The 17,194-nt window shown below is 34.7% G+C and overlaps 2 protein-coding genes across 3 annotated transcripts; one reads left to right on the plus strand and one right to left on the minus strand.

Annotated features, from left to right (window-relative positions):
• Positions 1-147: 147 nt before the first annotated feature.
• On the minus strand, positions 148-5,376 carry LOC113075726 (calcium channel flower homolog). Of its 2 annotated transcripts, none has more exons than XM_026248416.1 (6): positions 5,204-5,376; positions 4,817-5,044; positions 3,139-3,211; positions 2,927-3,052; positions 2,585-2,692; positions 148-2,471 (listed from the first exon to the last, which is right to left on the minus strand). In XM_026248416.1, exons 2-6 carry the CDS (start codon positions 4,923-4,925, stop codon positions 2,381-2,383), a joined length of 507 nt encoding a protein of 168 aa, XP_026104201.1. In that variant the 5' UTR covers positions 4,926-5,044; positions 5,204-5,376; the 3' UTR covers positions 148-2,380. The 2 variants fall into 2 exon arrangements, with proteins under 2 accessions (XP_026104201.1, XP_026104200.1); XM_026248415.1 differs by having other exon boundaries at positions 5,141-5,376.
• Positions 5,377-11,736: 6,360 nt separating this feature from the next.
• On the plus strand, positions 11,737-16,451 carry LOC113075727 (deoxycytidine kinase-like). The gene is made up of 7 exons (XM_026248417.1): positions 11,737-11,923; positions 12,454-12,569; positions 14,405-14,598; positions 14,750-14,897; positions 14,982-15,097; positions 15,834-15,933; positions 16,207-16,451. Exons 1-7 carry the CDS (start codon positions 11,833-11,835, stop codon positions 16,231-16,233), a joined length of 792 nt encoding a protein of 263 aa, XP_026104202.1. The 5' UTR covers positions 11,737-11,832; the 3' UTR covers positions 16,234-16,451.
• Positions 16,452-17,194: the final 743 nt, after the last annotated feature.

Genomic DNA, 17,194 nt, shown 5'->3' on the forward strand with positions numbered 1-17,194 from the left:
CATAGATTAATAATTAAGCATATTTAAATCACCAGATATAGCTGCAAATAATGTAAAAAAAAATAATTACCACAGGGTCTTTAAAAATAGTAGTTAAATCATACTTTAGACATCAGATGTTTCTTACACTGAAACAGAACAAGAAAGTGAGGAGGACAGAGACAAGTGTCTTTATTTAGCTCATACCTTCTTTTTTTTTTTTTTTTGCACATCATCAAAGTCAAATCAGTAACATCTCTATTATAGATCAGTGGATCCACACAAAAACACAGAGCGACAAGATCACTGCTAAACCGCTAACACTTCATTCTACACTACATCTAGAAGGACATTACATCTGAGCTGGTTTGTGTGCTGGTGGACACTGTTATTACTGGAGATCATTTAACCTGCTGAACATTCATGCAAAACACTTTAACATTTGTGAAAAGTTTGGTGAAAGTATTTCATGAAAGAATGTGAGCATCTAAAAGGATGGATCTCACAAACACCCAGATGTATATGGAAGCCCGATTCCGGCATGAGAAAAAATGAAGAAGTAATTGCTACTTTTTATCTCACAGTTCAATTCAAAACTTTTCTAAAATTCTGAGAATTTTTTATGAATTTATTAAGTTATATATATATTTTTCTCAGAACTGAAATATAAGCTTGCAGTTCTGAAGAAAAATAAATTTTTTCCTTGCAATGCCAAGTTTATGTCTCACAATTGTTTCTTTTTTTTCTGCCACAGAATAAAAAATAATAAAGGTGACTTATTTTCTTGCAATTGCAACTATATTTTTCAAAAATATATAACTGCAAGTTTCCATCTCATAATTTAATCAAATTCTGATACAAAAAAGCAAACAATGTTTGACTGGGGAAAAAAAGTAAAAAAAAAAAAACGCAATTACCATTTTTATCTTTTCATTCTGTAGTGAAAATGGGCTTCCATATATTTCAACCTAAAACTAAAAGGAAAAAAAGAGAAAAATTCCTCTTGTATTTTTAAAATGCATTTTCACTTAAGCAATTACATTTTAACCTTTCAAACATGTTACTTTGAGATTTATTTCAATTCTCATTGCTTTAGTCCTGTAACATAATGGTTGCATTTAAATCTAAATAAATTAAATTATATAAATTAACATTTTATTTGAATAAATGTGATTAATTGTCATGAAAAAAAAAATTTGAAGGTGAAATACAATCTAGACATCCTTGACCAATTTCATAAAATTCACCCTTTAAAGACAAAAGACAGTAAGAGTGTGAACACTACGGTTAGAGCATGACCTCTGACCTCCAAACTACTGTTTTTTTTTAGTTTTTTTTTATCTTGTAGTATGTACCTTTGGCTTTCATACTTTCCACTGTCAGTGTTGAGACTGGCTCAGATAGATGCAGAAACAAGCAAACAACACACGCAGTCGTTTCTTATTCCAGAAAAGAAGCCCTTCTTCAGTGCAGCGAGAGACGCATGGCTTAAGAGGAAAGACAGAGACACACGCAAGTCCCTGAAGACGGAAGGTAAACCGCTTAAAACGCACTTCATCATTCAGAAAAACACTTACACCAGCTTTTCAATAGACTTCAGTCAGAGGAGCACCAGATTTCATTTCTGACAGGACGAGGGACTGAAGTACAGCATGTTCATTGGATTGAACTGTAGTTTAACAACAGACCCAACATTCAGCTTCAACTTTTGAGTCCCTCACAGCCTTGTTTTGGTGTCTTACCTGACTTAACATCTATGGAAAGAGCGCAGATCAGACTCTCAAAGACACGGATTTAAGAAAGTGACAGCGAGGTTTTAGAGCAGCGCATAGCTAAAGTACATTCCACCGTTTCTTACGAACACCAAACATGCTGCAGCAAAGGATTCTGGGTAAAGGCCAGTTAGCAGAGGCACAAAAACACACAAACACACTTTGTTATAATCCCTGGGATTTCCAAAACACGTTTTTTTTTTACCATGCCTACACATAAAAAAAAAACAAGCTTTTACAAGATTCAGAAATGTTCAGAACAAAGAATTCTGGGAGAAATCCCAATGGCCAAAAGTTCCAATTCCCTGCGCTGGTGTTGAGGCGAGGTTTGATACGAGAGATGGAGATGGTTGCTGAAGTTAATGCATTCATTTGCACTCCAGCTTTGGGTTAACTAACTAAAATATGTCAGTTTTTATAAAGTGAGATGAAAATGAATTTACAAAAAAAAAAAAACTATGCATGATAGCGCAATTGAAAAAAATACACTACACAACCCATTTTATTTAATAAATCCTACACAAACTGATTTGTGCAGACTGACTCACGCTGTCAGAGGTCAAAGGTTACACTGTAACGTTACGTGAAGGGGTAAAGAGAGGGAAGGACGCAGCGGAGGTAGAGGAGGTTCACGGCACTGAACCGTCAGTCGTTCCTGTCAGTTTCTCTTCGTCGCCCTGTTTTTGGTGCTGCAACCGAGCGTAGCTCACCGCATCACCTCTGAAACACAGAAAACACACACTCCTCCATCATTTAGTCAATAATGGCTCAATACATCATGAAGAGTTACTCGGTGAAGAAATGATTTGTTCTGTGTGCAAGTAAATGCTAACTTCTTTCCAAGGGATGCGAGTCCGTACAGCACTCCTGTAGCGAAAGCGATGGCGTTACCAAACAGAGTAGTGATGGAGAAGCTCAGGAAGATGGGAAACAGTGCCATCCTGAGAGACAAAGTGAAATCTGTGTGAATTCTGATCAAATTCTATATCAGTGGTTGCAAGGATATTTGCATTCCTGTTAACTGATTTGGAAAGTTACACTTGTTACTCTACAAATTTCTCCTATAAGTCAAAAACAGCTCAGTGGACAATTTAAATTTAAAAAAACACTTTTTGTTTTGCAGTGAAAATCTGTTCCACAGTAGCACTGGTTATCCAGTGAAGGGAAGAGCTCACCCGCAGTAAAACAAGGCTTTCTGCCAGGGTTTCAGACGGTCTGCACGCGCCGCTATAGCATTGGCAAACTCTACGAACTGACAGCAGAAGGGCACCTCACACAGGAACAACACAATCGCCGTCAACCTGCGGGAATCAAGAGACAGTTCCTCTTCTGACTGGCTTATATACATGGCTTGATGAACACTGGGAACTGAAATGTGAGTTCTTACACCATCCAAACTCCAGCCGCGATGTTCAACGGATTCACAGTCACACAGTTCCAGACGCCCATCGTTGCACATGCTAAAAAAATAAAAAAAAACAAATACAGAAAAGTGTTAGATCTTTAGAAAATAACATCTATATTTGTCATCCAAATAAAAACACTGTGATCAGTGGTAAATATATATATATACTGTTATTATGCTCCTCAAAATGATCAAATGTCAACCAAATATTTTCCGTATAGCCCAGGGTTTACCAAACTAATAATTTATTAAATCATTATAAAATAATTTTAAAATATTAAATGTGGTCCAGGAGTGCTAAGCATTCATGGAAATCAAAAACATAACCCCTAAAACAAAAACAACAATATAGGAATATATTAATATTAATATAAAATTCCAAACAAACGAATAAAGACATAACTTTGATGAATATAAATGAGTTACTTTTTAAATGATATATCATTTGATTTAGAGTAGGTTTATTAGTGCTAAGATGAAGCAGCTATGATATATTCTGTGTTGCAGAGAATCTGTTCAAACACACAGGACGGAGCAGCTGGTCACTGGACGGATGGCTTCGATGAGCAGCTGCTTCTGTCATCTGTGTCTGAGTATGTAGAAGAGAACAGAGAACTATTGATGCTGACTGACACACACACACACACACACACACACACACACACAGTACTGCTGGCACAAGTGTGTGTGTGTTCAGATCTAGTGCAAGCTCAGTCTTTGTGTCTAATGAATAATACAGAACAGAATAATACAGCAGGAATTAAGTGTATCTGCCTACAGCCAAATCAGTCAATATCAGAATACAGCCAAAGACAGACAGGTTGTGTTTACACTAGTTTCAAACTGGTTTAAAAAAGTTTATAGTACTGTTATTTTTTTTTTACTACTATTACATCTTTGAAAAAAAAGGGATCATGTACAATTTTAACATAAATGTTCATGCATTGTACAAAATTTTCTTTCATAGTCCCTGTTAGATTGATCCTTTATCCTTACCTATATATATTTTTTTTTTCAGGGTTCTGTGGAAAAGGTTTGAGAAAATCTGTCTAAAAAATAAAAATAAACCAAATAAATATATGTTTGATCAAAATAAATAAATATATTTATTTATTTAAATTAATGAGTTGGAGTAAAATAATTAATAGATGGATCAAAATGAAATGTGTAACCTGATTAAAATAAATAAAAATAATTTAACTTTTATTAAAATAAAATATGTCTGATTAAAATACAAAAAAATATTTTTAAGTAAGTTTGATTAAAATAAATCGAAATAAATATGATTAATAATTTTTTTGCCATATAAATTGGATCTTTATACATAAAAAGCTGGCTTTAAAATTTAAGAAGGCCCCCCTTGCTGATTATATTTGGGGGTCCATGACATCTAAAAGATTGAAAATTCCTATTGTACAGATTTGCTTCTAAGGAAGTGATGTCACTACGAACATCCTGACATCATCTTTTCATAATGTGATTTGCTGTAGTCATATGTAGTCAAGTCCAGCAAATGTCACGTGATTGTGTTGGGTGTAAGACAGTATCGTTGTTGGGAAGGTTTCAGATGCCATCACACAGGGACACAGCTGTCTTTCAGGAAACACATGGCTGATGCTGCATTATACAGCCATATGCCACAATCACGGGTGATACTTACATATACCACCCAAGACACCGGCCAGTTTGCAGATCCAGCGGTACCACCAAGACATCCCATCGTCTTCTGTGGCGGTTTTGGTTGGGACTGTCGCCTCTTCTGAGCTCATTTTCCACCGTTAAATTATTTAGACTCCCGATGTGCTGCAGTACCAGCGGCGGCCTGAGGGCGTCGCTTTTTCCCCGTCGAGGACAATGGCTGGAACGGGTAGCTGACTGTAATGTCAGCCTAATAAACAAATCGCGTTATAAAGTTATCAACCAATCTGCAGCCGGAAATATCACTGAAAAAAACTGAATTGTAAAATCGTCCTGGATTAAATACAATGCTTTAAGGAGGATGCCGCTGCTCTGTGGTGCGCAGAAGGCTGCAAAATACAATCCAAACCTCTCAGGAATGCTGTCGAATTTTGGCTTCTTGAAAAAAATTATCGTTTAAAAAAGTGTCGCTGAAACGGTGTGATCAGAGTCAGTGTAATGTCAGTTTAATTTAGTAACGCTACTGCTTTTGCTTCTCTTGTCTTGGAGGTTCCCTTGTCTGCTTTGTATTGTGGGTGGAGCCTATAATGCGTCACTGCGCACAAGGAGCTTCAGGAGCGTCAGCTGCGTCAACATTTGCGTGCAGTCAGGACTCTGGCGTTCAGACAACTAGTGTAGGGTAAACAAGTACAGTTACGTGTTTAAAAGTGTTTGCCATCATAACTTTAATACAGTCTAATAATACTACTAATACTTTAATACAGACTACGTCTGTTATTATTACTATTTATTATATTATTATTAGCCTACTACTATTACTACTTATACTTTTATGAGATTGAGTCACAACCAAACTATTAAAGAAGGGGGGGGGGACATTCTGTTGTATAATATTATTGTTCTCTGATATGTATATGTATAAAAATAAACAAATAAGTACACACACACACACACACACACACACACACACACACATATATATATATATATATATATATATATATATATATAATGTTTTTTTTATTTTTTATAAAAACTGGGGTCCAGGAGTGTTCATGAAAAACTGTAACAGTAACAGTGTTACAAAATAATAGAAATGATATTAACGATATTAAAATATAATTAAATGATATATCGTTTATCGTATATAGTATATCGACTGATTTACATTTGATGAAAAAAAAGTAATGTTAAACAATCAAAATGAAACATTTACTAAAAAGATTAAACATTTTATTTGTTTATTTGCATTTGATGTGACCAGAGAACTGTGAATATGCAAATGTTTTGTACAATTATTTAAATATCTATCTATCTATCTATCTATCTATCTATCTATCTATCTATCTATCTATCTATCTATCTATCTATCTATCTATCTATCTATCTATCTATCTATCTATCTATCTATCTATCTATCTATCTATCTATCTATCTATCTATCTATCTATCTTAATTTATTCGAACCATCGCGAGATTTTGTGGTTTGGCGTTAACACAGATCCTCCAAAACATAAGTCATCATTCCACCTGGATTTACTCAAACGTGACGTGATTTACAGATCCACAAATATCATTATAGAACGCACAGCTTCTGTGGGAAGTTTGTGGCCAGGTGTTTTTGCGCTCTACGAAACTGAACCGGCCTGACAGAAGAAGATGAGCTTCTTATTGTGAGTTTGATAGTATGATTAGAACTAGAAGATTATTTCTAAATAACAACCAGTTTACTTCTTTAGCACGTCTTGCTAAAGAGCTTTTGGACCGAATCGACTTCGGTTCTAAGCGTGCAGATCGTTAAATGTGTCAGTATTTCAACCTGACAGCTGTGTTAAAATATGCAGTTTTTCAGGCAAATGCCTCGGCATCGAGATCAGCCCAGTTCTGGCACATTTGCACCGTTTTCTTGGCTCTCTGGGCTGGAAGGACGGCAGATCTTATGTAATGCATGTTTGTTTGACAGTGTGCGGTTAAAAAAATACGTTGTGTGTCTTGTCACTTTGTATCTGAGATCAGAGAGTTGCATTGTGTGCAAAGCCTGTGATGCATCCAGAGCTGGAAAACATCTGAACTTTGGCTGTGCTGTTGATGAAATTGCATGAAATGCAATAGTTACCAGGCACTGCATGATGTTGCATCTGTCATGTTAATATATTATCTTATGTTTCTTATGTTACCCAAAATATTGTTTATTTCAGTTTAACAGTCTTTCTAATCGGATGATTTTGGGAGGGAACTGGGTGTATTTGCTTTCTCTGTTATTGCTTCAAAGAAAATGTTTACATCCTACAAGAGGAAGAGAGGGAGGAAATCTCAAATGCAGAACATTTCTCAATCTGCTTCTGTAATCCTGAAATATTGGGAAGAGTTTATTGTAATGATGGATCTGAAATTTAATTTACTGATAAGGTTGTCTAGCACCATCAGAGAAGCCTGAAGAGCTCATGATGTTCACTGGAAGAATGCGATTTTGGAGAAGTGAAGAACAAACACAGACATGTGATGTCATTGCAATTGTGATGTTTTAAAATGTGAATAAAAAAAAAACATGTGTGAATGGTTTTGAGTCTCTTTGATAGGAACCGGATCAACTGCATGTCAGTGTTTGGAGATTTGGTGGATGGACAATTTGACATTCTTTAAAGGAGTAGTTCAGACAGAAATGAAAATTAGCTGAAAATGTACTATTCAGCCTCAGGACATTCAAGATGTACAGTATTGTTCAAAATAATAGCAGTACAATGTGACTAACCAGAATAATCAAGGTTTTTCGTATATTTTTTTTATTGTTACGTGGCAAACAAGTTACCAGTAGGTTCAGTAGATTCTCAGAAAACAAATGAGACCCAGCATTCATGATATGCACGCTCTTAAGGCTGTGCAATTGGGCAATTAGTTGAATTAGTTGAAAGGGGTGTGTTCAAAAAAATAGCAGTGTGGCATTCAATCACTGAGGTCATCAATTTTGTGAAGAAACAGGTGTGAATCAGGTGGCCCCTATTTAAGGATGAAGCCAACACTTGTTGAACATGCATTTGAAAGCTGAGGAAAATGGGTCGTTCAAGACATTGTTCAGAAGAACAGCGTACTTTGATTAAAAAGTTGATTAGAGAGGGGAAAACCTATAAAGAGGTGCAAAAAATGATAGGCTGTTCAGCTAAAATGATCTCCAATGCCTTAAAATGGAGAGCAAAACCAGAGAGACGTGGAAGAAAACGGAAGACAACCATCAAAATGGATAGAAGAATAACCAGAATGGCAAAGGCTCAGCCAATGATCACCTCCAGGATGATCAAAGACAGTCTGGAGTTACCTGTAAGTACTGTGACAGTTAGAAGACGTCTGTGTGAAGCTAATCTATTTTCAAGAATCCCCCGCAAAGTCCCTCTGTTAAAAAAAAGGCATGTGCAGAAGAGGTTACAATTTGCCAAAGAACACATCAACTGGCCTAAAGAGAAATGGAGGAACATTTTGTGGACTGATGAGAGTAAAATTTTTCTTTTTGGGTCCAAGGGCCACAGGCAGTTTGTGAGACGACCCCCAAACTCTGAATTCAAGCCACAGTACACAGTGAAGACAGTGAAGCATGGAGGTGCAAGCATCATGATATGGGCATGTTTCTCCTACTATGGTGTTGGGCCTATTTATCGCATACCAGGGATCATGGATCAGTTTGCATATGTTAAAATACTTGAAGAGGTCATCTTGCCCTATGCTGAAGAGGACATGCCCTTGAAATGGTTGTTTCAACAAGACAATGACCCAAAACACACTAGTAAACGGGCAAAGTCTTGGTTCCAAACCAACAAAATTAATGTTATGGAGTGGCCAGCCCAATCTCCAGACCTTAATCCAATTGAGAACTTGTGGGGTGATATCAAAAATGCTGTTTCTGAAGCAAAACCAAGAAATGTGAATGAATTGTGGAATGTTGTTAAAGAATCATGGAGTGGAATAACAGCTGAGAGGTGCCACAAATTGGTTGACTCCATGCCACACAGATGTCAAGCAGTTTTAAAAAACTGTGGTCATACAACTAAATCTTAGTTTAGTGATTCACAGGATTGCTAAATCCCAGAAAAAAAAATGTTTGTACAAAATAGTTTTGAGTTTGTACAGTCAAAGGTAGACACTGCTATTTTTTTGAACACAACCCTTTCAACTAATTGCCCAATTGCACAGCCTTAAGAGCGTGCATATCATGAATGCTGGGTCTTGTTTGTTTTCTGACAATCTACTGAACCTACTGGTAACTTGTTTGCCACGTAGCAATAAAAAATATACTAAAAACCTTGATTATTCTGGTTAGTCACATTATACTGCTATTATTTTGAACAAAACTGTAAATGAGTTTGTTTCTTTATTAGATTTGGAGAAATGTAGCATTGCATCACTTGTTCACCAGTGGATCCTCTGCAGTGAATGGGTGCCGTCAGAATGAGAGTCCAAACAGCTGATAAAAACATCACAATCCACACCACTCCAGTCCATCACTTAGTGTCTTGTGAAGCCCAAAGCTGCATGATTTTAAGAAACAAATCCATCATTAAGGCATTTTCATATTTAGCCCTTTGCTTCAGGTTAAAATATGAGTCATCCATAATATTGTTTGTTGTCTCAGAAGTTGTCTTGTCTGAATCAGGAGAGAAATATGCACAGTTTACAAGCAAAAACAGTTTTGAATCAATAGATTAGTGGGTTTTGATGTGAGAGGACAACAGGGTCAATAATTTTTTTATGAATTATAGGCTTAAAATGCCTTAATGGAGTTGTTTCTTACAAACATACAGCCTTTCACTTCACAAGACATGATGGACTGGAGTGGTGTGGATTATTGTGATGTTTTTATCAGCTGTGTGGACTCTCATTCTGACGGCACCCATTCACTGCAGAGGATCCCCTGGTGAACAAGTGATGCAATGCGGGTAAAATTTTCAGCAAATTTGAATTTTTGAGTGAATTTTCCCTGTTAAGTGGCTTTTTTGTTCCAACCCTCCAGCGGGAATCGCTCGTCTAAGACGTTTAAGCCGAAGAAGATTATTCCAGAAGGTTCTCATCAGTATGAGCTGCTCTAACACGCCGAAGCCACGCTGGGCAGCGGGAACCTGCGGATGGCCGTCATGCTTCCTGACGGAGAAGATCTGAATTAATCAAATTAAACCACTTGTTTGTCAAGTAATATCATTTATTAGTCTAAATGAAGGCTTCTAAGAGTTGTAAAGCAACTTGCAGCATTTAATATGGTATTCAAATGATGTGGCATCAGCAGTTTGTGTGTATTGACTGACTGTTTTACAAAAACCTCAGCTGAAAGATCAGCTTTGCATAACAGGAATAAATTGTATTTAACATTACATTTGAAAAGAAAACTGTTCATTTGATTTCTAATAATATTTGACAATATAAATTTTATTTTCAATCAAATAAACACAGCCTTAATGAGCATAAGAGACTTTCGGAAACATAAAACATTCTAACCAATTCCAAACTTCTGAACTGCATTAGGTTTGTTGTTTCTGAATTTGAAAGAAATGCTGCTTCTTTTATCTGTTTTGAGGAGTTTAACTTGATTGACCGTAAGAAGCTGGCATCTCTTCAAGAGCTCATTGAGAAACTCACTACAAAAGACAGATAAACTGGGAAAAACAGTGATCCTGCTCTCTCTTCTGACTCTCCTGTCTGTCTTTATAGCTTTGTGCAGGTGATTTGATCCACACAGCACTGCTAGGTGAAGTGAAGGAACGTCAAAATACTAATATTTCTAAATGGATCAAAACTGATTTTTGGCATTTGATGACAACATGATGCCTGGATGTGAAGTCCTTCACATTAGTTTGGTCACTGTAAGAGAGGGATGTTTAATGAATGAGAGCTAAACTGCAGACTGCAGTGATTCGGTTTGGTGTCTGTGTTGAAGCAGAGAATATGTGATTGGCTTTCTTTGACTAGTGTGAATGTTAAAGAGTGTTTGATTCTTCATTGCTGTAACGCTGACAGTAAAAACATGGAAATAAATGACTAAACTTCCTATGCAATATTGATCTTACTTCTCCTCACTGATGTTATTAGGCAAAATAGTTTGAAGTTCATATCAGTGCTTGTTTTTTCCTTATATATTTCGCTTTTAATATGTCACTATTAAGGTTTTGTATACTAAAAAATGAAGTGTGCTTGCTGGAATTGCTACTTTGTTGACCCACATTGCTGATGAGAAGCATTAACCTTGACTTGGCTGTGCATCAAAGAGACTAAAAGAAAAGATCAGATTCTCTGATTAGCTACAGCTGTTTAAGTTTTGAATTTTTTCTTAAAGCATTGAATTAATGCAACTGGGTTGCCAAACATTTCTTAAATATTTAACCTGTTTACTTATTTAAGCATTTCAGTGGTACCCATTTGAAATATACCTGTTCATATATGGTCAGTACAGTACTGAATATTCGGTATGTTGATGAATCCTGATTTAGATTCCTTTTTTTTTCATGAATGTAATCGTTTTACTTCTAATTGTTTGGAGTATGCCATTGTGTAAAAGTGATTAATATCAGACAGACATGAAGTATTTATAGAGCATTTTTGTCACTGAAATTCATATATTTTCCTGAACTGTAAACTAATTAGGGCAGATTAGATATTTAAATACATGCATACGATTTCCTTATACTGTTAAAGTTTACATTACTAAAACAATATCACTAACTGATGTTGTTTTTGCTGTACACAGAGCAAATAAAACCTTTTAAATAAAACATTTTATTCGTGATTTTCTTTTAATGTTTGTGCATGTTTTATATTTATATTATATTTTCTGAACGCGTGTGTAATATTAAACAACTGATTAGAGGTAAAATAAAAAACAATTTAATCGAGCGGTGTTATCGTGCATGAGAAGCACTTGCGGTTTGAGAGCAGCTGTTTCCGGTGGGAGGACCTTGAAGTTTAAGCGCCAGAATTTAATGTCCCGCCTGTTTCTCTGTTAACAGACTGTAACTCTACCGAGTGTTATTGTACATTTCTGCAATATTGCGTGAAGATAAAATGTCTCCCACAGCCAAAAGAGCCTGTCCCAGTCCTCTGAACGACAGCCTGGAGAAAAGACTGAAACGCATCTCCATTGAAGGCAACATTGGTGAGACATTACTTTTGTTGTTTTTTTTGTCAGTAACGTTACTGTAAGCATATTTCATTATTGGACATAGCCACTAAATGCCGCAAATCCATTCTTATAAGGTTCAAATTACTTTTCATTGTGAATTCTGATTTTAACGATTACGTTAATGTACTTACGTTTATGAAAAAAATAATATTTATTATTAACATATGTAAAGTTAACGCAACTTAGACCTTGACGAACATTTCCTGTTATGAATGCCTTATATATATATATATATATATATATATATATATATATATATATAGCACATGTTTATGCATGCTCTGACTATTGAAAACATTTTTGCATTTATAAAAAATAGTATTAGAATAGAGCGGAAGTTGGGTTGTGAATATTCGTAAAACATCTCATATCCGGCCAAACAGCGATTCCCTGCACTTTTTTAGATGTTATTTGACAATCGTGGAAGAAATCTCTATCGTTTGTTGTTGCATTATTTCTTAAAGTGTTTAAATGTGTTTTTATCTCATATTGTCCTGTGCTAGCTGCGGGTAAATCCACTTTTGTTCGCCTGCTGGAGGAGTATGATCGAGAATGGGAGGTAGTACCGGAACCCATCGCCAGGTGGTGCAATGTACAAACTCAACACAACGAGCACGAGGTACAGTCAAAAATACTGTAAACATACACATTTTATATTGTTATATAAAATATAATCCTTTAAGTCTGCCCAAAATCTATTTTAAAATATGTGCTATTAGAGAACAAAATGTTTAAACTAAGTGGCATTTATTTTAAAGAAAATTAGCACAAACACACTTTTCAAGTAAATAATAGTTTTCGTTAAAAGTAATTCCCAGAATGGTTAATTTCTGAGTGCAGATGGCACTTGTTTTGTTTTTTTATGTCTGCACTGACATTCAGACACCAGTATCAATATTTTTGTGGTCACTGTACGTTACATGTTTACTGTATTGTCTGAGTATGATAAGCAGGCCTGTAATCCAGCGCAGCGATGGAAACGGCTCTGGCAAACACTCTCGTCCTCCTGGGAATTAACAGATGGTTTAGTCCTGAACAGCTGAGGACTCAACCAGAACAGAGCTGCTGCTTCACACACTTACTACTGATAAATATAGTGTTAGATCAATTAAACCGTAATGAAGTTCATGTTTCCTGCGGGAGAGACCGTGTCTCTCTTTTAAATGTGTCAAGAGGCTGGTCTTTATATCTGTGACTCACAGTAGACATGAATGGCTTTTGACCCACTGCTGAGGTCTCAATTAAACCTATAATAGCACGTTCGTTTTCTAAATGTCAATGTCCTCTTGCTTTCTGTGAAGCAGACTAATCACACTTTAAAAGATTAATATTATATCTATTTCTGTTTTGGTGTATTTATATTAAGAGTTTATCAGTCCTTGCATGATGCAAACTATTGCATCAGTGTTGTTTTATATTTTTGAGATGCTATTAAACCTTTTGTTAATATTTTGAATTATTAAAAAAAATATATATATTTATATGTCTATATATATAGTTTTTAATAATTTTTAGGTTAGTTTTAGTACGTCAAGTTAAACTAAGTCAATATGAGAAATGTCAACTAGCAAATGGCAACTAGCATGATATAATCTTTTTTTAATTGTATTTAAAGTAACCAATTTTTTTTTATTGTTTTAGTATAACTATAATAATTCTGTATTGCAAAATCGGGGTGTGTAATTTAATTGCATTATGTTGATCAGTATTGGATGTTTAATCTTTAAAAACAGTAATAATTTAATAATATATAATTGATGCATACAAATCATTAATAATTAGAATATGAAATTTAATAATGACAGTAATATCCCATTTTCCAATTGTACATTACAATATTGTGATGCCTTAATTCATGTGTAACATTTAAGCCAGTTCATTTATTATTCTTATAGTACTGCATTTTATTAATATTATCTATCTGTGTGTGTGTGTGTGTGTGTATAAGTGCTGTCACAAGATGAATCGTGATTAATCGCATCCAAAATAAAGTTTTTGTTTACAAAATATATATATATATGTGTGCACAATGTGTATATAAATGCACACGTATATCAAATTTTTATATATATATATATATATATATATATATATAAAATATATTTATGTGTGTGTATGTTAATTATATGAATATAAATCTAGACATGTTAATACATGTAAATATTTTCAAAATATATGCTGTATGTTGTGTGTATTTATATATACACAGAACACACATATATATTATGCAAACAAAAACTTATTTTTGGATGCGATTAATCATTTGACTGCGCTTATATATATATAGAGAGAGAGAGAGAGAGAGAGACAATTAGAAAAGTAAAGCAATAAAAAAATGAAATTAAATGATCAATATTTGTATATATTCATATAAATGCATGAGTATGTATGTAAATATCCAACTAAGTTTTGTCTGAAATTTTACAAGAATATAACATGTATGTGTTGACTCAGGAACTGAGCACCTCTCAGAAGAGCGGAGGAAACGTGCTGCAGATGATGTACGAGAAGCCCGAGCGCTGGGCCTACACCTTCCAGAGCTACGCCTGCATGAGCCGCATCCGCTCGCAGATCAGATCCACCAACGGAAAACTGCGAGAGGCCGAGAATCCGGTGCAGTTCTTCGAACGATCCGTGTACAGCGACAGGTAGACTGCACCTGCTATTCACGTCCGTTATCAAAGAGCTCGTTTCATTGATGAAGGGATTGTTATATAACTCCCATTATGTCACAAAGTCGAATAAATAGAAATATCAACTAATCGGCTTATTTTAATCACTCTGATTGTTGTGTTGCAGGTACATCTTTGCCTCTAACCTCTATGAAAGTGAGTGTGTGAATGAAACCGAGTGGGCGATCTATCAGGACTGGCACAGCTGGCTGCATAAGCAGTTTGGGAAGCACATTGAGCTGGACGGCATCATTTACCTGCGGGCAAAACCAGAAGTATGAACGCACAGCCAGATGAGGCCTTTAAAGTGATTCTGCTGTGCTGAGAACAAGAGTAAATGAGGAGATTTTGTGTTTCAGAGGTGTTTGGAGAGACTGCATTTGAGAGGAAGAGACGAGGAACAGGGAATTCCACTGGAATATCTGGAGAAACTCCACTATAAACATGAGAGCTGGTTACAGCACAGGACCATGAGGTAACACACTCACACACACACACACACACACACACACACACACACACACACACACACACACACACACACACACACAACTAACACCAGACATTTTTAAGGTCCTAAAGTATCACTATGTTTGGCATCGTTGTGGGGGGATACAATTATGTAAATTAATATGCATTTTTATAAATTATAACACATGCATTATTAAATGTTTATTAATTGTATTTATTAATAAACATAAAGGGGTCATATGTATTTACTTTTTAAGGATGTAAAATGTAGCAAGATGATACAAAAATATTTGTATATTGTTTAATCTTTTTATTTATTAATTTTAGTGCGGTCAAACAATTAATTGTGATTAAATGCATCCAAAATACAGGTTTTTTGTTTACATGAAAGTGACATGTGTGTACTGTGTTTCACAGCGCTAATTAATTTACACATTTTTATATTAACTTTTATGGATGTAAAAAGTTTATACAAAATTATTATAAAAATACATCATTAAAGTTATATTAATATGTATGGATGAATGTGAGTGTGTGTATATTTATATTATATATATTATTATACATTTAATGTATTAATTTAAAATAAAATAAGATAAAAATACACCCTTAAAAAATGTTTTATATATATAAAAACTTATTTTTTAGAATATAGAATGTAGCAAGATAAATGTAACAAATTTTTTATTTTATTTTTTTATTTCTCCAGTAATTAATTGTATATTACAAATTGTGTGCAGTATGGAGTTTGATTATCTGAATGAAGTGCCGGTTCTTACCCTGGATGTCAATGATGATTTTAAAGACAGTAAGATCAAGTGTGCTGATATGATTGAGAAGGTATGACACACACACTAAAATAAAAAGTGAATATCCTGTCATTTTTCTTATCCTTATTATGTTTGATGATTCTTAGAATGACTGGGGGGTGAGTAAATGATGAATTAAAATTTTTGCTTTTTGCAAGTTAATCTAGCGTAAAACCCAGAGCATGTGATGAGTGAAAGTCTGAGTGATGTTTGTCCAGTTTAACGGAAGTCAAGTTGCTTTTATCTTATGATCTGAAAAGCGTTTTTTGTTTAAAAGGTGATTCTATTTTATTTTTTCCCCTAGGTGAAGGAATTTCTGAGCACCCTGTGATTACGATGAGAAAAGGTTCATGTTGGCCAAATAATGTAACATTTAGGTTTTTTTTGTGTGTGTGTGTGTATTTTTTTATTTTTTTATTTTTCAACATTTTGAAACCATGAAATTTTGTGTAAACAATTGTTCAATTAGCACTTATCAGTGTTTTTGTTATTTAAATTTACTTTTCTACTTCATGAATTAAATAATAAAACAAAAATTAATAATCACCTTTATTTCTTTTAAAGAACATATAAGTGTTCTGCTCACCAAGGCTCCATTTATTTGATCATAAATACACTAAAATCAGTAATATTGTGAAAAAAATTACAATTTAAAATGTCTGTTTTCTATTTGAATATAATTTAAAATTTAATATTTTCCTGTGATGCAAAGCTGAATTTTCAGCATCATCCCTCCAATCATTCTAAAATGCTGATTTGCTGCTCAAGAGACATTTCCTATTTTTCCGTGCTGAAAACTGCTGTTCTGATTAATATTTTTGACATTGACATGACATTTTTTCAATTGAATGCATCCTTGCTGAGTAAATGTATTAATTTATTTAGAAAAATCTTACTGACCCCAAACTTTTGAAAGGTAATGTGTATATATATATATTCAACCATTCTGCATTAATCAAAGCATTCTTTGTGTGGCTTTAAAGGAATAGTTTACCCAAAAGCAGCTGAATCATCCTTCAGTGTCTCATGTGGTGTCAAGCCCGTATGTTTGCAGGAGCTGCATGATGGAGAGTGAATACGAGGTTTTTTGGGGGAAAGTTGTTTCTGTAAATGAGTGTGTAATACTGTGCTGATAGTCCTGAACGGCCAGATGGGGGCGTAGTTCTACAGCTCTTTAAAAACAAGAAACTTCTGCGATTCCTTGAATTTGAAGTCATTAGAAAGAACTGTGGTATTCACAATCATTACTCAGGATTTTAAGTACAACAAGGTTTTCATGAAATGTGTGAAAC

Source organism: Carassius auratus, unplaced genomic scaffold (genome assembly GCF_003368295.1).
Source record: "Carassius auratus strain Wakin unplaced genomic scaffold, ASM336829v1 scaf_tig00017572, whole genome shotgun sequence".
Classification (NCBI taxonomy): domain Eukaryota; kingdom Metazoa; phylum Chordata; class Actinopteri; order Cypriniformes; family Cyprinidae; genus Carassius; species Carassius auratus.